This window comes from Prosopis cineraria, unplaced genomic scaffold, assembly GCF_029017545.1.
Source record: "Prosopis cineraria cultivar Desert tree isolate PC_DT_omini unplaced genomic scaffold, ASM2901754v1 PC81, whole genome shotgun sequence".
NCBI lineage: Eukaryota > Viridiplantae > Streptophyta > Magnoliopsida > Fabales > Fabaceae > Prosopis > Prosopis cineraria.
This window is the reverse complement of record NW_026555408.1, coordinates 27,065-53,943: the sequence shown is the minus strand read 5'-3', so window position 1 is coordinate 53,943 and position 26,879 is coordinate 27,065. Positions and strand designations below refer to the sequence as shown.

General features: G+C 37.1%; 1 protein-coding gene across 10 annotated transcripts in view; it reads left to right on the top strand.

Annotated features, from left to right (window-relative positions):
* Positions 1-26,634, top strand: part of LOC129295262 (probable LRR receptor-like serine/threonine-protein kinase At1g56140) — a 32,185-nt gene extending 5,551 nt beyond the window's left edge. For 7 of the 10 annotated variants that reach the window (XM_054933756.1, XM_054933754.1, XM_054933759.1 and 4 more), the window contains 11 exons: positions 1,493-1,558; positions 2,300-2,344; positions 11,844-11,908; positions 12,647-13,026; positions 13,378-13,576; positions 13,688-13,894; positions 23,641-23,759; positions 23,956-24,166; positions 24,328-24,556; positions 24,649-24,799; positions 26,118-26,634. In XM_054933756.1, coding sequence (XP_054789731.1) covers positions 1,493-1,558; positions 2,300-2,344; positions 11,844-11,908; positions 12,647-13,026; positions 13,378-13,576; positions 13,688-13,894; positions 23,641-23,759; positions 23,956-24,166; positions 24,328-24,556; positions 24,649-24,799; positions 26,118-26,492 — 2,047 coding nt within the window. In that variant the 3' untranslated portion in view covers positions 26,493-26,634. The remainder of the gene's footprint in view (positions 1-1,492; positions 1,559-2,299; positions 2,345-11,843; positions 11,909-12,646; positions 13,027-13,377; positions 13,577-13,687; positions 13,895-23,640; positions 23,760-23,955; positions 24,167-24,327; positions 24,557-24,648; positions 24,800-26,117) is intronic. The other 3 variants (XM_054933763.1, XR_008589549.1, XM_054933755.1) reach the window with 3 other exon arrangements.
* Positions 26,635-26,879: the final 245 nt, after the last annotated feature.

Here is a 26,879-nt window from a genome sequence, read left to right as displayed (position 1 = left end):
TAAACCAAATAATATAAAAATGAGGTAAGTAAAAAGAATTGTATAAATCATAACAAAAATGAACAAAAATATTTATATAACTTATAAAGGGATAATGTAAAAAATTTAAGGAAAGAAATTTTATAAATACTTTACAAAAAATTACTTGAAACACTACTCACCCACCTAAAAGGTTTTTTTTTTCCCCAATAATTTTAAAAACTTGCTCCACTTCAACTTTTCACTCAATTCTAAGAATGTCATTAATTTCCTTAATGAATTAATCATAATTCTAAAATCACTTATTCATTTCAATTTCTCATCATCATTAATTTATAAATCAAACTTCCATATACTATTCAAGCATAGCATTTCAAATTAAATCCCAATCAATCATTTGAGTCACCTTTGGTTGCAACTAACATCAGTCCTTAACAAGAAATTTTTAGCATGTATATACTTATTCCTCAAGGTTCTTCCTTTAATGCTTTAAACAGCAAAGAAATTCAATTTCCCTCTTCACTAAACAATAACCAGCAGAAATAGTGAAGCAGAACTTCAGTCCCCATCATCATTAGTCACGGCAGAACCATTTGGAAGGGGCAAAAATCGCCATCCAGCAAAAAAGAAGGAATTAAGCTTCATCTAGCAGTTGAGGAGGAAAGGAAATTGAAGACCAAACACACACGCACGAACTTGGAAGAACAGACAATGGCGAAAGAAGAGAATCCGGCGACTCCACCACCTCCAGCAGCCAATCATGATGGCGAGGACAACACAAGTCAACGGTGATGGAGAAAACCAATGGCAGGACTGGAGAGAAATGGGTCAACAATGAAGACCAGAGGAGTATATTGGCAATGGAGAGAAAGAAGAGAGAAAAAAAAAACAAAACAAAAATGAGATGCTCTGTTTCGTGAAGTTCGAATAGCAGAGGGGAATAAAAATCTGATTCAAAAAGATAATTGAAAAAAATTACAAGTGAAGCCCAAAAAAAATTATAAGAAAGGCATAAATTTTTTTCTATAATTAAAAAAATAAATAAAACCCAACTTTTGCTCAATAAAATTTGAATTTTGAATCTTCAAAAAAGTTATTGACATAAGTTCATGTCAATCACCACCCTCCACTTATTATAAAATTAATTTAAATAAAATATTAATTGATAAAAAAAAATGAATTTAATTTAATTTAAAATTTAGGGTCATTACAAGGGGAAAAAGAAAATGCTCTGAATATGGTAAATATACACAAATTATGCTTGATATCCTTGAGTTGCATTTCAATTCTTAACCTGTTATAAATTTGTGATCTTGAATTTTGACTGACCGTTGTTTCCTCTATTCGTGGCATAACCTTCTTTTGATACTCCCTATGCATCCATATTCTTATATACTAAATTCCTTATTTATCTATCTATAAGTTTAATATCTACAAGTATAGATGGTTAATTCTTCAATATGTATTGTCTGTTATCTATATGAAATTTACTTATCCAATTTAAATGGTACAGAGACTTGTCCTACAACAGTCTATCAGGGAGCCTCCCTTCTTGGGTAAACCTGCCAAATTTACAAATGTAAGTAGTTTAGTATAGTTATTATTTTTTCTTTTTCCACCATTTATATGCCATTCTTCACTGGTCTCTGCTTCACTTTCACTGGCAAGCCCTCTTTGCGACCTAATATAAGCAATTATTGATGTACAAATCATATTTTGTACAGATTTTATAATAGAACATGTATATGAGATCTACAAATGAAAGACATAATAGTCAAGCAAAAATCCTATATAGGTTATTATCATAGAATTTCTTTAGCATTTGCATTCATTAGTTTTATGGTTATATCAAGTTTATTTGTCAATTTTTTTTTTATATCATCATCAACATCAAAGAGCGTTATCTCACTGAATGAGACTCAACATGAATCGCATTGCACAATTGTGTTTTATCAGTTACTAACTTTTCTTATGAATGTGTGTATGTGTGTGTGTATCATTTGCTAAGAGATCTTGGTCTATAACTTCTTTAAGTGTCCTTGTTGGTCTCCTTCTACATTTATTTTTAGGGTCAAAATTCACATGCTCAGCTCTTTTCATTTTCCTCTCACTTCTTTTTTTAGAACATGTCTAAGCCATCATGATCTTATTTTCTTAAGCTGAAATTTATTATCTTATTTTCTTATGCTGAAAATTTAGTATCATATAATTTCTTTAGTATCTGCACGTTTTAAAGATTCACTCTCTCTCTCTCTCTATATATATATATATTATAATGAGACTAACATAATGATTTTTTATTTGCTGTGATGATATACAGCAATTTGGTTGCTAATAACCTGAAAATAGAAACTTCAAATAGCAGGTAATTATTGTGCTTTTTATTTAATTTAATGTTGATACAGTTACGTTGAAGATGTTAACAATCTTATCTACCACTTGAAACATTTATTATTCAAGCATAAAGCCCTTAGCCATGATTTTGTGGTTCCTCAGTATTGGTTGTATGTGAGTTTAGGACGGATTGGTTCTTGATATGTATTAGCGTCATGGCAAAATAAAATAAATATATAATTTTAGCTCAAGGTTTAGTGTGCTTTTGCTTGATCCATGTTTAACCAAGGGCCTCGTGTATGGGGTGTTTTCCACAATGTATAAAGCTCTAAGTACATTGATTTTAAATAAAATAAATTTCAACTGATCTTACACAAGATAATCAACATAGGATAATAAGATAAGTCTACAAATAATAATCCAAACTATATTTATTCAAAAGAAAGCCTGAATCCTAATTTAAATTTAGGTTAATATACAATTTGGATCCTAAACTATAGGTTCAGGGGTAATTTGAATCTTATACTATTAATTGGTACATTTTGAATCCTGAATAATTAAAATTGATGCATCCTCATGTCCACCATTAATTTGAAACTAATAGCCGTTACTTTTTAAACATACGACAGATAGAGAATGTGGACTCCTACTATGTTTAAAAAGTAACGGCTGTTAGTTTTAAATTAACAGTGGGGGCAAGGATGCACCGGCTTTAATTATTTAAGGTTCAAAATATACTAATTACGAGTATTGGATTCAAATTGCCCTTATACCTATAATTTAGGGTCAAATTTGCATGCTAACTCTTTAAATTTAAACCTTAGCTTTTAAAGTAAAGATAATATAAATTTAATTTAATTTATGAAATTATTGCTCTGGATTTCTGTATACTGCTACCTGCAAAATTTATTTGCTTATCTTTTGGATTGATGCTTTTGCTTAGTGATTTATTTGTTATTCTCCCTTTTTATAATGTGTTCTGTTTTTTATTTAAAACTACCAAAACTTTATGTCAAATCAAACACGCACTTGAATGATAGAATAACTCTCATGCTTCTACTTTAAAAGGTAATAAAAAAGGTGATAGAAAATATGGCAAATGTTATTTTAGAAAGAAATAATTGTTTTTGCATTATTTAGTATTTTGTAAGTTTCCTTCTAAAGGAAGGAAACCTGACCTGCTTTTGTTTGTTTTACTGTTTATTTAAATCTGCAAGTTGAGCTTTCCTTATAGGGGAGGAAACCTCAAGCTTATATTTTATTTCATTTTATGTTTCCTTCATAAGAAGGAAACCTTAATTGTGGCTTCTATAAAAAGCCACCATGCAGCACATGTAAGCAAGTTCTGAGAGTTGGAATGAATTGCTGTTCTATTCCCCTATCTATCAGTTCTGCGTCTCCACTTCCCCTGCTCTCTCTGTTTTTTGTCATCTCTCCCCTCTGTTTTCGCTCCCCCTTCATCTCTCACTCTCTGATTCTGTTTCTTTTCCTCATCCTATTCTGTTCAAATCAATGTGAGTGTGTGTGTTTTACATCAACTTGGTACCAGAGCCTGGTTCTGAACGTTCCTAGGCTGTTTCCGTGGCCGGAGATCGAAGGAAAACTCTCAAGGGAGCTCAGCATACTCTGTTCACGCTGCCAGCACCCAGAATCACATTTCCCGACGTCAGATCCAAAAACGGACGCTACCATCATGCTCAGAAGGGAAAATCCGGTCAGAACCAAAAAGACCACCTGCGCCCGAAGTCACACGCGCCGTCACGCGCCGGTGGAGCTTCTGCGCGTGGTCTTCACTCGCCTCACGCGCCGTCACACGCACCGTCCGTACAGTCACCGCCAGAACGTGATTTCAGTGTTTTCTGTGTGTTTTCGCGGAATTTGTTCAACTTTGAAGGAGCTGAGGGGCGCAAGTCATCATCTAAAACTTATTTGGGGGTAAAACTTTTTGTTTTGAGCTCCTAAAGCAACGCTGGTAAGGCCGACAACCCTTTCATTTAACTGGCTCACTTGGTTCTTAAAGGGAGGTGTTTCATTCATAGCTAGTTCTGAAATCTTTGTTGTGTGGTACTTTGGTTTCTTTGAGCATTGCAATTTTTATTTTATTTTTATGTTTTTTTTAATCATGTTTTAATATTTTGAAAATATATAAATATTTATAAAAAAAAGGAAAATTTACATTGATCATTATGTTGTTAATTTGTGACTTTTGATAGCAGTGTTCGTATAACCTAAGACACCTACCTCACACACAATCCTGCCCTATACCCGTGTCCAAAAATTACCCTAGGTTAATTGAAGTTTCTAACAGTCTTCCTGAAAGGTTTTTGAACCTTCGGAGATTTCTGTGAAGACTTCACTCGAGTTGTTACCTATTTAGCATACGATCCCTGTGGAATTTTTGAATTCTCAGAGGGTTAGTGTTGTTAAAGAAGGGACTTCACCTATTTAGGTAAGGGCAACTTGGGGGCCTTTCTTCCTTAGGTTATTAAATCCACACCAAACTTGCACTTTACCATACCATCTTTGTTATTGTATGACCATTCGTGTTTTTTTATACGATAAGCAAGCTTTATTAGACCAAGAAATTACTGCCCTAAAATCTGTCATGGCTAATAACTCCCAAATCACCCATGTTCATCAATGATGATGTCCTCATCGACATCTGAAGGACACTCAATTGGATCTATGACAACGTCAGCATTTGCATTGTCTTCCTCACCTTCATATTGTGAGTCAATAACTAGAGTACACTGTGGGCATTTTGATGCAATATGACCCTTTGAGTGACAGCAAAAACACTCGACGAAGGAATTGTTATGGCGGGAAGCAGGAACTATAGCCTCACTAGGCTGCTTAGAAGTATTACCCCTTAACCCAATTGCTTGAGTAGGTGTAAAAGACGAGCTAGGCCTAGATGTAAGTGCTCCTGTTGGTCGTTCAGACATACTGGAAGTTCGTGCTTGTCTAAACAGATTGCTCTGCATGTCGATACGCTTTGCAGACGAGTACTGTGACAGAGACTCTACTTCTAAAGTCTTATGATAAGCTTCTTCAAGAGACTCTGGAAAGTTTAACTTGAGCTCCTTCTGTAGATATGGCTTGAGACCATTAACAAACTTGGTAATGGTGCGCCATTCCTCTTCATCCAAGTCACATCTAATCATAAGGTCATCGAATTGAGAAATATACTTGGAAGCTGTGGATATTTGCCTCAAATTAAGGTATTTGTCATACAGTTGACTCTTATAATGAGTCGGCACATATTTTTCTTTCAGCTTGGCCTTCATTTCATCCCACGTCTCAATCGGTGGATAACTTTGTCGCTCAATGTTCCTTTGGACATTTTGCCAATATTTCCTAGCAGATCCCACGAGCTTCATCTTCGTAAACTGAACTCGCTGAATATCTCTCATGTCATACCATTCAAAATAATCTTCCATACTAGCTAACCAATCCAGGAATGCACTAGGATTCAATCGTCCATCAAACTCAGGAGCTTCAACTTTAACCTTTTTGGTGATGTCATCAATATGTGTCCTTCTAAAGCCTTCTCTACCATTCCTATGGACTAACTGGTATGGTCTATGATGTTGTTCTTCAGGCCCTTGCCCATCCCAAGTATCATCTATGTCATTAGAATGATGATTGGTAAACTCATGAGGAAATGTTCTACTGTGTCTTTCACCCATAGCTCTGATACCAAGTTGATGTAAAACACACACACTCACATTGATTTGAACAGAATAGGATGAGGAAAAGAAACAGAATCAGAGAGTGAGAGGTGAAGGGGGAGCGAAAACAGAGGGGAGAGATGACAGAAAATAGAGAAAGCAGGGGAAGTGGAGAGGGACGCAGAACTGATAGATAGGGGAATAGAACAGCAATTCATTCCAACTCTCAGAACTTGCTTACATGTGCTGCATGGTGGCTTTTTATAGAAGCCACAATTAAGGTTTCCTTCTTATGAAGGAAACATAAAATGAAATAAAATATAAGCTTGAGGTTTCCTTCCCTATAAGGAAAGCTCAACTTGCAGATTTAAATAAAGTGTAAAACAAACAAAAGCAGGTCAGGTTTCCTTCCTTTAGAAGGAAACTTGCAAAATACTAAATAATGCAAAAATAATTATTTCTTTCTAAAATAACATTTGCCATATTTTCTATCAATTCTCCCCTGCTGCAAAGAACTCTCCTCCGGAGAGGTAGAGAGTTGATAGGCTTCTAGCAAGGCAGGATTAAGTTGTTGGAATTCATCTTCTGAAATCCAGGTGGCATCTTCATCAGATCGACCTCTCCAACGAACCAAATAACGACGGATGGGCCCCTCAGAGGTAAAGACCATTTGATCATCCATAATGGTCTCGATTTCATCAACTGATGGTGAGACAGCAGGCAATGATGGAATTGGCACTTGTGAAGGCTGAGTACCTGCAAAATCATCAGAAAGCAAAGGGGAAGGCTCAAAAGTTCCCCAGTAAGGCATAAGATCCTCTACATTAAAAACTGGACTAATGGCCATATCAGAAGGTAGTTCTAAAAGATAAGCATTAGGTCCTAATTTCTTTGTTATGCGAAAAGGTCCCGCAGCTCGAGCATGCAACTTTTTAAAAGCTTGTTTAGGGTAACGTTCTGGACGAATGCGAGCCATAACATAATCACCTATTTCGAAGCTTTGAAATCGACGATGAGTATTAGCAGATAATTTATATTGATCATTACTTGTTGCTAATTTGCGCCTAATTTCAGCATATAAGTCATGAAGGCGATTGGCAAAGGATTCCGCAGATTCAGAAATGCGAAATGTCAACGGGATTGGCAGGAGGTCAATAGGCTGTTTAGGATTAAAACCTTGAACAATCTGGAAGGGACTCATGCCTGTAGACCTATTCACTGAATTATTATATGCAAACTCTGCAGTGGGTAGAACCAAATCCCAGCTCTTCGGCCTGTCTCCAACTAAACTCCGAAGCAAATTACCCAAACTGCGATTAGTGACTTCAGTTTGCCCATCAGTTTGAGGGTGAAAAGCAGAAGAGAACTTCAATTGGGTACCAAAAAGTTTCCATAGGGTCTTCCAAAAGTAGCTAACAAACTTGACATCTCTATCAGATACGATAGTGGTAGGTAACCCATGTAGACGTACAATCTCCTTGAAGAACAACTTTGCCAGATGTGAAGCATCTGTAGTTTTGCTACAAGGAATAAAGTGAGCCATCTTTGAAAACCTGTCCACAACAACTAATACAGAGTCATGACCTCTAGCTGTGCGAGGCAATCCTAAGACAAAATCCATACTCAAGTCTTTCCAAGGTGCCTCGGGAATCGGCAAAGGAGTATACCAACCGGCATTCTGTCGCCTGGATTTAGAAGTTTGACAATTTCGACATTGAGACACGTCGAGTTGGAGTTATGCGATGCATTCTATCTGTCCCTCTGCCTAGTGATTCATGGAAGCGAACAAGTATTTTCCATACTTTTGTGAAGTGTGGAGATAAAGCTTGCAAATTGGTGATTGATGGAGGGAGTTCTAGAAACGTTATTTCTAGTCAAGGCGTAGCCTGACTCAATCTCAAGACAGAGCATCACCCAAAACCTTTTCGTGTTGCATGGGTCGACAAAACTTCTTTACCAGTCACGCAACAATGTCGCGTTCCTCTTCACTTAGGTGGACTATAAAGAAGAGATTATTTGTGATGTTCTTCCAATGGATGTTGCTCACATTTTACTTGGCCGACCGTGGCTTTATGACCACAATGTTATCAATCATGGTCGTGAGAATACCTATACATTTAAGCATGGAGGCAAGACGATCCTGTTACGTCCTGCTAAGCCTGACAACGAAGGCAAAGGCTCAAGTAAATCAAAGGGCACAAAACCCAAAACCCACAATTTGCATCTTCTGACAGAAAAACAATTTGTACAAGAAAGCAGAGAGAGTACGATCGTGTTTATTTTGGCATCCAAGATCTCGCAACGAATTGCTACTACTTCAAAAATGCCAGAGGAAGTGCAACAGCTCTTACAACAATTTCGAGATATCACTCCCAATGAGCTTCCATCTGAATTACCACCAATGAGAGAGATCCAACATGCAATTGATTTCATTCCAGGTTCACAACTCCCCAATCTAACGCACTACAGGATGAACCCTAAAGATAGAGTAGAGCTTAACCGACAAGTCAGTGGATTGTTGGAAAAGGGTTATATCCAGCATAGTATGAGTCCTTGTGTAGTACTTGCTCTTTTAACCCCAAAGAAAGACGGCTCTTGGAGAATGTGTGTAGACAGCAGAGACATCAACAAGATCACCATCAAGTATAGGTTTCCCATTCCTAGACTTGATGACATGCTTGATTTAGTGTCTGGATCTAGCTGGTTTTCAAAGATTGACCTCAGATGTGGTTATCATCAGATTAGGATTAGGCCTGGAGATGAGTGGAAGACTGCTTTTAAAACGCAAGATGGGTTGTTTGAATGGCTTGTCATGCCTTTTGGGTTATCAAATGCACCAAGTACATTTATGAGAGTAATGACTCACCTCCTTCGCTCTTACTTGGGAAAGTTTTTGGTGGTATACTTTGATGACATACTAGTTTTTAGCAAGTCAAGAAAAGAACACTTAGGACATCTCGAGTTAATTTTTCTCAGCTTGCGTCAAGAACAGTTTTATGTTAACTTGCCTAAGTATTCATTTCTTCAAAATCAAGTCATTTTCTTAGGTTTCATAGTTTCTGAAAGGGATTTAGCAGCTGACCCTGAGAAAGTCCAAGCCATTCAAGAATGGCCTGAGCCACAATCTCTTCATGAAGTACGGAGTTTTCATGGCCTTGCTTCTTTCTATAGACGCTTCATTACAAACTTCAGTACCATTATGGCTCCTATCACTGATTGCTTAAAACAAGACAAGTTTCAATGGACATCTACAGCTTCCATGGCTTTCCAAGATGTCAAGAAGAAGCTTTCTCAAGCTCCAGTCTTGTCTTTACTTGATTTTACAAAGTGTTTCGAAGTTGCTTGTGATGCGTCTGGGACAGGAATCGGAGGTGTACTAAGCCAAGAAGGTCACCTTGTGGCTTTCTTCAGCGAAAAGCTCAATAATGCCAAACAAAAGTACTCCACTTATGATAAGGAATTTTATGCGATTGTGAGATCCCTTGAGCATTGAAAGTACTACCTTCTTCCGCAACAATTTGTTCTATACTCTGATCATCAAGCGCTTAGGTTTATCAACTCTCAGCGGCACTTAAATGCTAAACATGCTAAATGGGTTGAGTATATTCAGGGATTCACTTTTGTGGTCAAGCATCGTTCAGGAACAGAAAACATAGTGGCTGATGCCCTGAGCCGTCGGATCAACTTGTTGCACACTATGAGCGTTAGTGTTGTTGGTTTTGAAAACTTGAAGGACGACTATGCTTCATGTCCAGATTTTGGGATAATATACCAAGAAGTTTGCAGTGATAATCATCATGAGCATGTTGATTTCATCATTAAAGACGGTCATCTCTTTCATGGGAGCAAACTATGCATCCCACGTACTTCTATGCGAGATTTTCTTATATGGGAGTTACACGCTGGAGGTTTAGCTGGTCATTTCGGGGTTAATAAGACAATGGCATTAGTCGAAGATAGGTTCTACTGGCCTTCACTCAAGCGTGATGTGGCTCGCATAGTGTCTCAATGTCGAAATTGTCAAACTTCTAAATCCAGGCGACAGAATGCCGGTTGGTATACTCCTTTGCCGATTCCCGAGGCACCTTGGAAAGACTTGAGTATGGATTTTGTCTTAGGATTGCCTCGCACAGCTAGAGGTCATGACTCTGTATTAGTTGTTGTGGACAGGTTTTCAAAGATGGCTCACTTTATTCCTTGTAGCAAAACTACAGATGCTTCACATCTGGCAAAGTTGTTCTTCAAGGAGATTGTACGTCTACATGGGTTACCTACCACTATCGTATCTGATAGAGATGTCAAGTTTGTTAGCTACTTTTGGAAGACCCTATGGAAACTTTTTGGTACCCAATTGAAGTTCTCTTCTGCTTTTCACCCTCAAACTGATGGGCAAACTGAAGTCACTAATCGCAGTTTGGGTAATTTGCTTCGGAGTTTAGTTGGAGACAGGCCGAAGAGCTGGGATTTGGTTCTACCCACTGCAGAGTTTGCATATAATAATTCAGTGAATAGGTCTACAGGCATGAGTCCCTTCCAGATTGTTCAAGGTTTTAATCCTAAACAGCCTATTGACCTCCTGCCAATCCCGTTGACATTTCGCATTTCTGAATCTGCGGAATCCTTTGCCAATCGCCTTCATGACTTATATGCTGAAATTAGGCGCAAATTAGCAACAAGTAATGATCAATATAAATTATCTGCTAATACTCATCGTCGATTTCAAAGCTTCGAAATAGGTGATTATGTTATGGCTCGCATTCGTCCAGAACGTTACCCTAAACAAGCTTTTAAAAAGTTGCATGCTCGAGCTGCGGGACCTTTTCGCATAACAAAGAAATTAGGACCTAATGCTTATCTTTTAGAACTACCTTCTGATATGGCCATTAGTCCAGTTTTTAATGTAGAGGATCTTATGCCTTACTGGGGAACTTTTGAGCCTTCCCCTTTGCTTTCTGATGATTTTGCAGGTACTCAGCCTTCACAAGTGCCAATTCCATCATTGCCTGCTGTCTCACCATCAGTTGATGAAATCGAGACCATTATGGATGATCAAATGGTCTTTACCTCTGAGGGGCCCATCCGTCGTTATTTGGTTCGTTGGAGAGGTCGATCTGATGAAGATGCCACCTGGATTTCAGAAGATGAATTCCAACAACTTAATCCTGCCTTGCTAGAAGCCTATCAACTCTCTACCTCTCCGGAGGAGAGTTCTTTGCAGCAGGGGAGAATTGATAGAAAATATGGCAAATGTTATTTTAGAAAGAAATAATTATTTTTGCATTATTTAGTATTTTGCAAGTTTCCTTCTAAAGGAAGGAAACCTGACCTGCTTTTGTTTGTTTTACTCTTTATTTAAATCTGCAAGTTGAGCTTTCCTTATAGGGAAGGAAACCTCAAGCTTATATTTTATTTCATTTTATGTTTCCTTCATAAGAAGGAAACCTTAATTGTGGCTTCTATAAAAAGCCACCATGCAGCACATGTAAGCAAGTTCTGAGAGTTGGAATGAATTGCTGTTCTATTCCCCTATCTATCAGTTCTGCGTCCCTCTCCACTTCCCCTGCTTTCTCTATTTTCTGTCATCTCTCCCCTCTGTTTTCGCTCCCCCTTCACCTCTCACTCTCTGATTCTGTTTCTTTTCCTCATCCTATTCTGTTCAAATCAATGTGAGTGTGTGTGTTTTACATTAAAAGGATACACAGTTCAATAATGCTATTAATTGTATGTTTGACATCGCAAAAGCTATTACTTTCACCTATAACATTTCCTCATCATGCTAAATGGGGTGAGAACTTATTTTCATTAAGCGAATTGAAGGTAATTCATTCATATCTAAATAAATGCTCTTTTCTCTTGCAGTGGTCTTCCTGAAGGTCTCTACTGCTTGCAACAAAATTTTCCTTGCAATCGTGGTCCTGGAATATGTAAGGGGCTGTTTAAAACTGTTTTTATTTTATTGTTTTGAGAACTGGTGTTCTGTAGAACATGTTTTGAGAATAACAAAATAATAAAAATAGGTGTTTTTCCCATTCTCCTTTGTTTTCCAGAACAATAATCACAGAACACCTAAAAGTTATTTTCATTTTTCTGTTCTCCAGAACAATATTTTGTTTTTTTGTTTTCCAAAACACTTTTTAAAAACACGTTACCAAACAGATTTTTTTGTTCTCTTGTTCTGAAGAACAGAAAACTGTTCTCAGAACAAGTTTCCAAACAGGTCCTAAGTAATATTTTAAACTTTAAAACTGAAAAAGAACAGCCATCATACACGACCATGTTATAGAAAAATGGATTCAAGTGCTGTGACTATGGTTTTCTATTTTTCTATTTTCTTTTTTAATGTAGTTGTCTGATACATCTTATATCAGTTAATTAAATTCGAGCATTATGACTATTGTCAATATAGCTATTCTACTCTTCACCATGTGCCACAACGATACTTTGCTACTTTGGGAACATAGAGGATGTGGGTTCAAACCTCAGAGTAGGTGGGGAGACTATAGGATTCCAAGTCATCACAGACTATCAGACCTCACTGACCAATGAAAGTCTGCTTCTCTTTTGTGAAACATGCAATAAAACTTCAAAGAAGTTCATTAGGTCAAATTAATTACTGTCTTTCTTCATTCATTGAAACTGCCGTTGTTAATGTTTCTATGTAGATTATGACTTTGCAATCAAGTGTGGTGGTAATTCAACTACAACATCAGATGGAATGGTGTATGAAAGTGATAATGAGGCACTTGGTCCTGCTACTTATTTTGTTACTGATACAGAAAGATGGGCAGTTAGCAATGTTGGGGTATTTACTTTTTCCAACAATAATCCATACACAAGTCTGGTGTCTACTGATTTCACTGGTAGTTTGGACCAAACCCAGTCAGCCCGGCTCTCTCCTTCTTCATTAAGGTATTATGGTCTGGGACTGGAAAACGGGAATTACAACATCTCCCTCTTTTTCACAGAAACATCAATACCTAATCCAGGTGCTTCTGCTTCATGGAGAAGTCTTGGAAGACGGGTCTTTGATATATATATCCAGGTACATATGACATTTTATTTTTTCTTGGGTTGCAAAGGTACATGTGATTTTATCTAAAGGCATTGCTAGATATTATAATTTATAACTGTACTAGTCTGTATGGAAGTCACTTTCTTTCTTAGTGAAGCACCCTGTCTGTCTACTCTATAAATTAGGTTAAGCACAAGGACTAGTATATGCAGCACAATTTCAAGTGATCGTTAGCTGACTTGTTTGAACTTGTTATGTACAAACTATTCTTACAATAACCGCATTAATTGGGTACACATAATTGGAGCCCAGTGATCCTATTTGAAATTCCACTTCTTTTTGCCTCCCTTTTCATTTGTTTCTACTTCTTTCCCACTCCAGGGGAATCTTGTTTTGGAGGATTTTAGTATACAAAAGGAGGCAGAGAAGGGCTCTATTAGTGCTGTCAAAAAAGATTTTCAGGCTCGTGTATCAGAAAACTATCTTGAGATCCATCTCTTTTGGGCTGGAAAAGGGACTTGCTGCATACCAGCTCAAGGTTCTTATGGTCCTCTTATTTCAGCAATTAGAGCTACCCCAGGTAAGATTTTACAAAATACTCAGCAGTCCAAAAGTTTAGTTAATGATTTTCCAAAATAAAAGATGTCGATGAATGACCTTGATATGCTCTGCTTATGTGTTGTATATGTAGATTTCACTCCCACTGTCAGCAATAAACCTCCTAACAGTGAAAATGACAAACCTCCTGCCAGTGAAATTGACAATCCTCCAACCAGTAAAAGGAACAGAACAGGTTTGATAGTGGGACTTGTTGTTGGTATTGGAGTTGTAGGCTTTCTGTCTGTCCTTGTCGTTTTCTGTATCATTCAGAAAAGAAAGCATCATGGAGATAGTGAAGGTAAAAAAGATTCTGTTTTTATATGTCTCTTCTCCTAGGTATTAAAAATTGGGCTGTCTATTGAACTGGCGGAAAATTCATTGGTTTGATCATAGTAGAACCTTGGTCAAACCTGTTGTAATCAAAGTAATATATGTTTAATTTAAGGGGGAATTTCATTTAAAGACCAAGGATGAGACTTATTTGCAAATCAGACCCAACAAAATTTGAAACTACACTGCAAGACCAAAAGACTAAATTGAAATTTTTTTATGGGAAATGATCAAAATAACCTTCATTTATTTAAAAAGAATAAAGAAAAAAACCACTAGCCACCATCACTGAAATACCACTACAGGTGACTGGAGCCTCACTAGCGACGATAGTCACTGGACCTCCGTCGCCAAAGCTTCAGCTTGTGATGATCGGACAATTATGGAAAACAAAATTCTCCAAAGGTGGCTAGGAGGGGTTTGAACTCATGACTCTTGACTCACTAAAAAGCTAAGGACCACCAAGCCATTGAGACCCTTTAATTATATAATGCATAAAATTGTATATATAATAAACCTTGTTTTCAAACCTCTTGATTACTACATTATTTGTTAATCATGTAACTTTACTTGTTAATTCTTCAACAGGACTTGTTAATTACTTAATTTGTTAAATCCATGACTCTCTCAACTGAATTGCATTACTTGTTAATCACGTAATTTTACTTGTTAATTTTTCAACAGGACTTGTCAATTATTTAACTTTACTTGTTAAATTCATGACTCCCTCAATTGAATTACATTATTTGTTAATTACATAACTTTATTTGTTAATTTCTTAACAGGACTTGTTAATTACTTAACTTTACTTGTTAAATCCGTGACTTCTTCGATTGAACTGCATTATTTCTTAATTGTGTAACTTTACCCATTAATTCCTCAACAAAACTTGTTAATTACTTAACCTTACTTGCTAAATCTATGACTCCCTGAATTGAATTGCATTACTTATTAATTGTGTAACTTTACTTGTTAATTATTTAACTTTACTTGTTAAATTTGTGACTCCCTCAACATTATATATATAATAAACCTTGTTTCCAAACCTCTTGATTATTATGACAAGAAGTGGACCTATTAAATGCCTAATATAACTGTGATTTCTTTAATTTTACTTATTCATGTTATATTTTTTTTTTCAAGGTATTGTTCTCTCTCTCTCTCTCTATATATATATGAAATTAAGTATCCAATTTGTTGAAAACTAATAAGGGAGACTCGACTATCATCACTTTCATTATCTGAAAAATTTAATTTTTATGTAAACTATATGTTCATTTAACAACTCCGCCTATGTTTATAGTCGGTCCCAAACCCGGGTAAAGGAGGAGGGTTGTGTTAGGCCATCAACAGCCAATGTAAAACTTTGTTGAATCTATCATGGACATGGACAATAGACGTTATAATGTTAATGCTAGGTCGTTGCCCGTAAGTAACGCGCTGCATGGCTCAAGTACAGTGATAAGTGAGTTAGAGCCGCTGCATCGGCGCCCGGATGTAGTGTTAAATGAGCAAGGGCTACCGCGTCATTCTGGACGCACGCGGCTAAAGAAGTTAGTCCATAAGAGCAAAATTAGATTTGGTACTTGGAATGTTGGGACATTAAATTGTAAATCTATAGAGATTGTAGGGGTTATGATTCAAAGGAAAATTAATATCCTTTGCCTGCAAGAAACAAAATGGCGTGGAGAAGAAGCTAAGGATATTCAAGGTTTCAAACTTTGGTATACAGGAAAGTAAGTGCATGCAATGGAGTAGGCATCATTATAGATAAGGAGTGGAAGAAGAATGTTGTAGAAGTTAGCAGAATTGGAGATAGAATTATTTCCTTAAAAATGATAATTGGACGTGAGACTGTTAATATTGTTAGCGCTTATGCGCCGCAAGTCGGGACAGAAGCCAGTCTTAAGGAATTATTTGGGAGGATCTGGAGGGGTTGATTCGACACATACCACAGAGTGAAAAGATTTTTATTGGAGGAGACTTTAATGGGCATGTCGGGAGGGAAGCTGGTCAGTATGCGAGGGTGCATGGTGGTTTTGGTTTTGGAGAGCTAAACAATGAAGGACAAACTCTTCTTGATTTCTCATTGGCGTATGATTTTAAGATTGCCAACACTTGTTTCAAGAAGAGAGATGAGCATCTCATCACTTACAAAAGTGGAGCCTCAAGGTCACAGATTGATTTTCTTTTGGTTAGGAAACACAGATAGAAGACTTTGTAAAAATTGTAAGGTGATCCCCGGAGATGCTGTAACGACATAACATAGGGTCCTAGTCCTTGATGTGTGTATTATGAGTAAAATCCAAAAACGTCGACAAGTAGTAACTGTGGGAATATTATGTTATTATTGAGAATTATTAGCATTTATTAGGATCTCATTAATTAGGCTTTATTAGTATTTATTAGCTTTTATCTCTCTTGATGTATATATATAGGACCAATGTGTACATTAGAATTGCAATGAGACAATACAATTTTTTCCTCTCTAAAAATTCCACATGGTATCAGAGCATCAGGCTCAAAATTTCAAATTAAATTAGTTCTGGAATGGCTAGAATGGGGCTGCCTGAACAGTACGTGACGGTGTTTGTGTGGACAATGGTGGAGCGAGTTTTGAATCTCACCACCACCCTAGACGTACTCAGGAGGCTCCGAATGGCGAAACCCAGGGCGGCGGCGGCGGCGAACGGCGGCGCTTGTAGACCACACGCGCCACCCCTGCTCACTGCGTCAGTAAACTTTCAGCGGCACGTGGAGGCTCCGTTCAGGACGCGATCTTCTCGGACGGCAACGACGCACTCTCTCCGGCAAGATCCAGCACAATCCGGTGTATGGGCACATCGTTTTCGAACCATATCAGGTCGTATGGTGTTGTTAGTGCCCTGTTTTGCTGGATTTGGAGTTATATTGGGTTGTGGCTTCTGTTTTCAGTCTACCAAAAAGCTTTTTCCTCATTTGAAGTGCTAGGGGTGGTACTGTGGCTACTTTTATGTAGTGTTGTGCATAATTCCAGATCTGCACCCATGGCATTTGTGGCAAAAAGAGGGTCTTTCCTTCAAGCTTTAAAGACGACTCGAAGAGCAGTGGTCTGGATCGTGGATTCCGGGGCATCTGATCATATGACTAATTGTCATCAATTGTTCACCACTTACACCCCATGTGCTGGAAATATTAAAGTGAAAATTGCAGACGGCTCCTTAGCACCGGTGGCAGGAAAAGGGAGTATCCGTATATCAGATTCTATTACTTTGGAATCTGTCCTTCACGTGCCAAAACTTGACTGTAATTTACTTTCAATCAGTCAACTGACCAGGCACTCAAATTGTTTTGCTAAATTTCTCCCGTCACATTGTGTGTTTCAGGATCTATCATCTGGTGCGACAATCGGCAATGCCAAAGAATATGAGGGGCTCTACTATTTAGAGGTCGTCACTCAAGTAGATAACCCACCTATTGTTGGTAATTCTGCATCTACCTCTAAAGTTCATGATTTTATGTTATGGCATAAGAGAATGGGTCATCCCAATTTACATTACCTTCAGCGGTTGTTTCCAAACTTATGCCCGACCTTGAATCATAGTGAAATCCAGTGTGAGGTATGTGAACTTGCCAAACACCATCGAACTTCCTTTCCTAGAGCCAAATACACACCTACCAAACCTTTCACAACCATCCACAGTGATTTGTGGGGACCATCTCGCACTTCAAACCGTACTCAAACAAAATGGTTCATCTCCTTCATTGATGACCACACTCATGTTTGTTGGGTTTACCTTTTGAAAAATAAGTCCGAGGCTGCATCCACATTCATGAGTTTTTTCACCATGATCAAAACCAATTCAACACTAGCATTCAAGTTTTACACACCGATAATGGCACTGAATACTTCAACCAATCTTTGAGTAATTTTCTCCAAATGCATGGGATTATCCATACCAGTACGTGTGCCCATACACCCCAACAAAATGGGGTCACAGAAAGAAAAAATAGACATATCCTTGAAGTTGCAAGAGCACTCATGTTCACTTGCAACGTGCCAAAGTTTTATTGGGGAGATGCCATTTTAACCGCAACCTATCTCATCAACCGGATGCCCAGTCGAATATTAGCCTTCGAAACTCCTCTCCAAAAATTGCAGAGTGTTTTTCCTACATCCCACATTGAAACCAAACTTCCGCTTCGTGTGTTTGGGTGCACAACCTTTGTTCATATCCACCAAAGCAGTAAACTTGAACCTCGAGCTATCAAGTGTATCTTCCTTGGCTATTCTCCTACTCAAAGAGGATATAAGTGCTTTGATCCTGTTTCTAAACGCATCCTTGTAAGCCTTGATGTTACTTTCCATGAAGAAACTCCTTTTTATTCCAATTCCTCAATTCAGGGGAGAATATATGTGAATCTCAGACTTGGGAACTAGAACCTAACGCTGAATATATACTTCTTGAGTCCGTGTCTCCTTTACTAGAACCATCACCCTTACCTTTGTCCAACATGCCACCTTCACCAACCTCTTCTCTTATGCCAAAGTTTGAGGAAAACAAGAAAATAGAGAAAGATGTGGAAAGACCACAAAAGGGGGAGTTGTTAGTTTACACTCGAAAGAAGAAAACAAAAGATAGTAAGCAACTTGTACCTGAGGCATCAAGAGAGTCAGAACCAGAGGTAGTCCTTGAAGCTGACGTACCAAAGATTGATCCATCTAGTAAGCCAGATGACTCAGAACAAAGATGTGAATCTACTGATCTTGATCTACCTATTGCCCTTCGGAAACAACCTCGGTCTTGTACTTTGCATCCGATTCAGAAGCATGTGTCCTACAAGGCTCTCTCTCCTGGTTACCGAGCCTTCATCACTAATTTGGATAAAGTTGTTATTCCTAATGACATCCAAGAAGCATTGGAAATACCATAATGGAGAAATGCAGTTATGGAGGAAATGAAAGCTTTGGAGAAAAATGAAACATGGGAGATTGTTGAAAGACCTAGAGGTAAGAAACTAGTTAGTTGCAAGTGGGTCTTTACCCCAAAGTATAAGGCTGATAGCACACTTGACAAGTTGAAAGCAAGGTTAGTAGCAAGAGGTTTCACCCAGACTTATGGCATAGACTACAAAGAGACGTTTGCGCCAGTGGCAAAACTGAACACTATAAGAATCTTATTGTCAGTGGCAGCTAACCTTGAATGGCGTCTTCATCAACTAGATATCAAAAATGCTTTTTTAAATGGAGAATTGAAGGAAGAAGTCTACATGACTTTACCTTCTGGGTTTGATAGAGACAGAAATGACAAAGTATGTCGGCTGAAAAAATCACTGTATGGCTTGAAACCGTCACCTAGAGCATGGTTTGACAGATTCTCAAAGGTCCTGAAGTTAGAAGGCTACAAGCAAGGATTGTCAGATCATACGATGTTTGTTAAGGCTGAGGGAGCTAAGAAGTGCATCCTCATTGTGTACGTTGATGATATAATCCTTACAGGAGATCATGTTGATGAAATAGCAAGGATAAAAACTATCCTTAGTAAGGAATTTGAAGTTAAGGATCTTGGGAACTTGAAATATTTTCTTGGGATGGAAGTTGCTAGGTTAAAACGAGGAATATATGTATCTCAGAGGAAGTATATACTTGATCTTCTCAAGGAAACTGGCATGTTGGGTTGTAAACCTAAGGAAACTCCTATTGTGATCTTGAAAAAGAAGAGGCCACCTAAGAAAAGCGGCACTGAGGAGTTAGAAGGAGAAGACAACTCTGATAATGAAGTTGAAGAAGAAGAAGACAAGGAGAAAGAAGAAACCATTGATAAAGACAGATATCAAAGACTGGTTGGGAAGCTGATTTATTTATCCCATACGAGGCCAGATATTGCTTTTGCTGTCAGTGTAGTAAGTCAATACATGTGTGATCCAAGGAAGAGACACCTGGAAGCTGTATATAGGATTCTCAGATACCTTAAGGGTACACCTGGTAAGGGATTGTTATTCAAGAAGCATGATCAAAGGACAATTGAGATTTACATTGATGCAGACTGGGGGGGACTTATGGAGACAGGAGATCTACCTCTAGCTATTGTTCATTTGTGTGGGGAAACTTAGTAACCTGGAAAAGTCAAAAGCAAAGAGTTGTATCCAGAAGCAGTGCTGAATCAGAATTGAGAGCATTAGCTCAAGGAATTACAGAAGAACTATGGATAAGAAGGGTCATGGAAGAAATAGAAGTCAGAGTTGATCCACCAATGAAATTGTATTGTGATAATAAGGCTGCTATAAGCATGGCATTGAATCCTGTACAGCATGAGAGATCTAAACATGTTGAAGTGGATAGACATTTTATCAGAGAGAAAGTAGAAGGAGGTATTGTATGTCTGACATACCTACCTACAAAGTTACAAGCTGCGGATGTACTAACTAAGGGACTACCCACGCCTGCATTTGAGAGTTGTATAAGCAAGTTGGACATGATTAGCATCTATGATCCAACTTGAGGGGGAGTGTGGGAATATTATGTTATTATTGAGAATTATTAGCATTTATTAGGATCTCATTAATTAGGCTTTATTAGTATTTATTAGCTTTTATCTCTCTTGATGTATATATATAGGACCAATGTGTACATTAGAATTGCAATGAGACAATACAATTTTTTCCTCTCTAAAAATTCCACAGTAACACCAAGGATTAGGTGGTGGCAATTAAAAGGTGAGAAGCAAGATATTTTCAAGCGAAATTTTTTGGATAAAGGAATTTGGGAATCTCAGGGAAGTGCTAACATCATATGGCAGGATATGGCTAAAAAGATACGGGAGGTTGCAAAAGTAGTTTTGGGAGAATCGAAAGGTTCTGGTCCGAGAGATAAGGAGTCTTAGTGGTGGAATAATAGTGTACAGGACAAAATTAAGTATAAGAAGAACTATTTTAAAGCCATACATTTGTGTAACAATGAGGAAAATTGGGAGAGGTACCGTATGGCTAAGAAGGAAACTAAGAGAGCTGTGGGTGAAGCTCGTTCTAAAGCTTTTGAAGAATTTTATAAGAACCTTGAGACGGAGGAAGGAGAGCAAAATATTTATAAGATTGCCAAGAGTAGGGAAAGAAAATCAAGAGATCTAGAACAGGTAAGGTGTATTAAGGATGAAGAGGGAAGAATTTTAGTTACAGATGATGAAATTAAAAATAGATGGGAGACTTACTTTTCTAAACTTTTCAATGATGGAGAGGATTCATCTAGTAACTTGAGGATTTAGTAACTGGTGAAGGAGAACAAAATTTGTCATTCTATCGAATAATACGTGATAAGAAGGTAAAGGAAGCTCTTAAGAAAATGGCAAATGGTAGAGCCAACGGACCTGATTGTATATCTATTGAAGCGTGAAAATGTTTAGGTGAAGAAGGGGTGAGATGGTTAACTAAGTTATTTAATGTAATTTTACGGTCTAAGAAAATGCCTGATGAGTGGAGGAGAAGTATATTAATTCCTATTTATAAAAATAAAGGAGATATTCAGAATTGTACTAACTATAGAGGGATTAAACTCATGAGCCACACAATGAAATTGTGAGAGAAAGTAACTGAGCACAGGTTGAGATTGGAGACAAGTATTTCTGAGAATCAATTTAGTTTTATGCCAGGTAGATCAACTACAGAGGCAATTTATCTACTAAGGGAATTAATGGAAAAGTATCGTTGTAAAGATAAAGATCTACAAATGGTTTTTATTGATTTGGAAAAAGCTTATGACCGTATACCAAGAGAAGTGCTTTGGAAAGCGTTGGAAAAAAAAGGGAGTACGGATTGCTTATATTAAAGCCATACAAGATATGTATGAGGGGGTAAAAACTAGTATAAGAACGCCTAGTGGTCCAACAAAGGATTTTCCTATAAAGATTGGACTACATCAGGGATCATCTCTGAGTCCTTATTTGTTCAACTTGATTTTAAATGTTTTGATTGAACATATTCAAGAGGAAATCCCAAAATGTATGCTCTTCGCGGATGATATAGTTCTTATAGCAGAGACAAGAGAAGAGGTTAATTGCAGAGGATATTGGAGGCGAAAGGTTTTCGTCTGAGTAGAAATAAGACGGAATATTTATATTGTAAATTTGGTAAAGGACTATTCGACAATAATTTGGAAGTGAAATTGGGAGATCAAATTATACCTCAAGTGGAAAAGTTTAGATATTTGGGAGCCATTATTCAAAATGATGGCGAAATCACTGGAGATATTTTACATAGAATTCAAGCTGGGTGGTTTAATTGGAGAAAAGCTAAAGGAGTTATTTGTGACCATAAGGTGCCTAATAAATTTAAAGGAAAGTTTTATCGCACTACTATTAGACCGGCAATGTTATATAGTAGTGAATGCTGGGCTCTAACGGGACAGCAAGAGCATAAAGTTGGAGTAGCAGAGATGAGAATGTTACGATGGATGTGCGGACATACACGTAAAGATAAAATTCGAAATGAGCACGTACGCGAAAAAGTGAGGGTGGCACCTATTGAGGAAAAAATGGTGGAAAATCGGTTGAGATGGTTTGAGCATATACAAAGAAGACCAAGGGAGGCACCAGTGAGAAGAGTGGAACATATAACTTTGAATCCGATTAAGAAAGGTAGAGGAAGGCCTAAGAGAACACTCTTGGAAGTTGTTGAACGCGATCTCTTAATTAATAATATTCCTAAAAGCTTGATAAATGATAGAGCACAATGGCGTCTTGCAATTCATGTAGTCGACCCCACCTAGTGGGATAAAGGCTTGTTGTTGTTGTTGTTGTATATGTTCATTTAACAAGTAAAGATAGTCAATTAACAAGCATTATTGCAGAATTAACAAGTAAAGTTGGGAAATTAATAAGTAATACAGTTGAGTTTAGGGAGTCGTAGATTAACAAGTTTAGTTAACAAGTCCTGTTGTGGAATTAACAAGTAAAATTATGCAACTAATAACTAATGCAATTTAGTTGAAGGAGTCACGAGTTTAACAATTAAAGTTAAGTAATTAACAAGTAAAGTTATGCGATTAATAAGTAATGTAATAATTAAGAAGTTTGGAAATAAGGTTTATTATATATAATTTTATGTATTATATGATTAAAGTAGTTCAATAGCTTGGTGATCCTTAATTTTTTTTATGAGCCAAAGGGTCATGGGTTCAAAATCCCCTAGTTGCCTTTAGAAAATTTAATTCTCCATAATTCTCCAGTCATCACAAGCAATGGTCCAGTGATGGAGGTCCTATGGCTGTCATCGTTGGTGAGGCTTCAGTCGTCAGTGGTGGTGTTCCGGTGAAGATGACTGGTGATTTTTTTCTTTTTTCTAAAAAAATTAATGGACATTTTGGTCATTTCTTATATAAAAAAATTTCAATTTACTCTTTTTGTCTTGCAGTATAGCTTCAAATTTTATTAGGTTTGATTTGTGAGTAAGTCTCATCCCTGACCCTTAAATGAAATTCAACCTTAATTTTTTTAATATCTCAATTATTAGGTAAAATGTTAAATACAAGTATAATCATGCTACCAGCATATATCCTGTGCAAAAAAATAACTTTAAAAGACAAATAAAGAATATCTAAAATACAAACACAATAATTAATTGAAGAAATACTGACATCAATATCTAAATTGCATTATTCCCCAACAATGTGGTGTTAGAAACAAATTAAGCCCAATACGTTTTTCTTTTCTATCCATTACCTCATTCCTGTTTAATTTGCAGAGCTTTTAGGTATTGATATAAAGCCATACACTTTCAACTATTCTGAGTTAAAGAATGCTACAGATGACTTCAATCCTGGCAATAAACTTGGAGAGGGAGGTTTTGGACCAGTTTTTAAGGTGAAGGAATTTGGGTTTACAGCCGCATTGCATGTCACTGCATTATCATTTTCAACATTATTGAAGGGATTTATTAGGATTTCTTAGATAAAAAATTTTAGGGATTTGTCATCTTGAAGAAAAAAATTTTTATTCATGCTTTCAGAATACATGTCCTAAAACCAAAGCTATAACCACTTTCCTTTTTGTATACCAGGGAACACTTAATGATGGAAGAGTAATTGCTGTGAAACAATTATCTGTAGGATCTCATCAAGGAAAGAGCCAGTTCATAGCTGAGATAGCTATTATATCTGCCGTGCGACATCGTAATCTTGTTAAACTCTCTGGATGTTGCATTGAAGGAAACAAAAGACTTCTTGTTTATGAGTATCTTGTAAACAGGAGTCTTGATCAAGCTTTGTTTGGTATATAATGTTATCTTTTCTACTTCTTTAGTGTGTTTGTGTGCCTGCATATGTCTTGATGCTTATATGCCTTTGCTTTTATTCCTGTTGATTTTTTTTTTTTTTGGGTAAAAATATTCCTGTTGATTTTTGTTAGTATATATGTGACATGTATGCTGCAGGAAATTGTTTAACTCTCAATTGGCCCACACGCTATGATATCTGCATGGGTATAGCAAGAGGTTTAGCTTATTTGCATGAAGAGTCTCGGCCACGTATTGTGCACCGTGATGTAAAAGCTAGTAATATTCTGCTTGATCATGAGCTTATCCCTAAAATATCTGATTTTGGTTTAGCCAAATTATATGATGATAAAATGACCCATATAAGCACCCATGTAGCTGGGACAATGTAAGTCATCTAGACTTAACTTCCGTGTTCTTTTACTAACTTAAAATTTATGTATTACTTTTTATTTTTGATAAACACTGAACTACTAGCAGTGGTTATCTTGCTCCAGAGTATGCCATGCGTGGGCGCCTTACCGAGAAAGCAGATGTGTTTTCTTTTGGTGTTTTGGCCCTAGAGATAGTTAGTGGGAGGCCAAACTCTGATTCAAGCTTGGAAGAAGAGAAGATGTATCTTCTAGAATGGGTATGTAATACCTCTCTTCTGTCTCCTAGGATTAGGATGTTTGATTTCTTAAACATTTCGAGTTTTCATTCATTATTTACGCCTGCAATCTCTCTGTTATTTACGAAAGTTGTCTTGTTTAGTTAAAAAAGTTTGCCCATCTTTCGTTATTTAAATAGACTTAAATGACAATAAATCTTTCAGCAAGCTCTTGCTGCTGTCTAATATGAACAATTAATAGAAATGACCATAACACTTTCTCCCAAAATTACAAAATACCACCACTTATTTGTAGGGATTCTGAAAATCTCTCAGCGTTTCTTCATGGTCATCGTAACCAAAGTTCAATACAACCATTGATACACTTACAAGAAAGAAACACACACTAAATAGGGAAGGAAAGAATTACTGAAGAAGATGAAGAACAGAAATGTATGAGAGGAGAGAAAATTGTCAGGAGGAGGGATCAGCAGAGTCAGCAGAACTCATTCCACCCCCTACTCAATAGTCCATCCACACATTTTTTGTTTTTTTCTTGGGGTAAAAGTCAATCCACATCTTCTCTTTATTTAGCTATTTCCCCTCAAGTCTCAAATTCATTCCATCACCTCCAGTCCAAACTTCATGGCCCAATGTATGCAAGCTTTGGCCCATTTACGTGTCATTACAGTTTCCTATTTTCAACCTATTTTAGATAATGTTTCAAGAAAATATTTTTTTCTAAAATATACCAAGTACTCCTCTGATTTTATTTATTTGGCAGAGATAGAATATTATTTTAATCCTTTTTATAGGGCGCCTTAATTATTATTGTGTTCATCTTTATCTTTATTCCTTATTGAATGCTAGAGTATTTTACTTTTAAAGTATATATATTTAATAGGGATAAAGTTGAAAAATGGTTGAATTTTTAAATAGAGTTAATGGGATTTAAGGTTTTTTTTAATTCTGGTAAACATACCGGAAGTAAATTGTAAACTGGACCAGAGGGAGTGCATTTTAACTTTAGAGAAGAATTTCCTGACTGCTGGTAAGGGCTTTGTCTCAAGGATCCTTTGACTTTATCTAAATCCCCAATATCAACTGTGTAATAGTATTGATTAACGCTTACCTCACCTTCTGGAGATTGTGAATAGTTCCCTTTATCTGAAAGAGTTCTGACGTGGTCTCACTATCAAATTATGTTCTCTTCACTTCATCCCATCCCTTAAATGTGTTGCCATTCAGTTCACATTACACCTAGCGTTTATCTCCACTGTTTTATGGATATGTGGAGTTACAATCCAAAGGGCCAATGCTACCATTTTGCTAATGCAATTAATGATTATTGGGTCAACAGGTTTGGCAGCTGCATGAAAACAACTGTATTGTCGAACTGGTAGATCCTAGACTATCATCAGATTTCAATGAGGAAGAAGTCAATCGAATGGTAGGGATATCTCTTCTCTGCACTCAGTCATCACCATTGTTAAGGCCAGCAATGTCCCGTGTTGTGGCAATGCTTTCTGGGGATATTGAAGTCAGCACTGTAACTTCAAGGCCTGGATACTTGACAGGCTGGCAATTTGATGATATGAGCAGCTTCATGACTAGCTTGGTCACAAAGGAATCAGATATAAGTCAACACAACTCATTAAGTGCCAGCAGATGGAGTACTGAAAACCAATCACCTGTAGATGCTTCTAAACCCATCCTTCATCACAATCCAAGTTAAGTTAGGTAAAAAATTGATTAATGATGGCACCTTTTGGTTTCCAGTTCATGTGTATAACATACACTAGAGAATGAGACTGAGATTGTGCTCCTCAAATTTTGTTTTCGAAATCTGTATTTTTTATAATATCATAACCTCTTCATCATCATGTATCATTAAATGTTTTAGCCTCTTTATAATTGACTTCGTCCTTCATTGGCATGTAAAAATTTTTTTGCCACTAACATCCAATATCTGAAATGGATTCTTCTCATTTCCGTGAGTGGATTATCTAGTGGTCATTGATAGACAATTGAGCCATTCTGTTCATTTTCTTCCTTTCTTTCAATGAGTTTTATGCTACCTACATGTGATCGTGTGGGTAGGTAAATGCTATTTCATTACCGA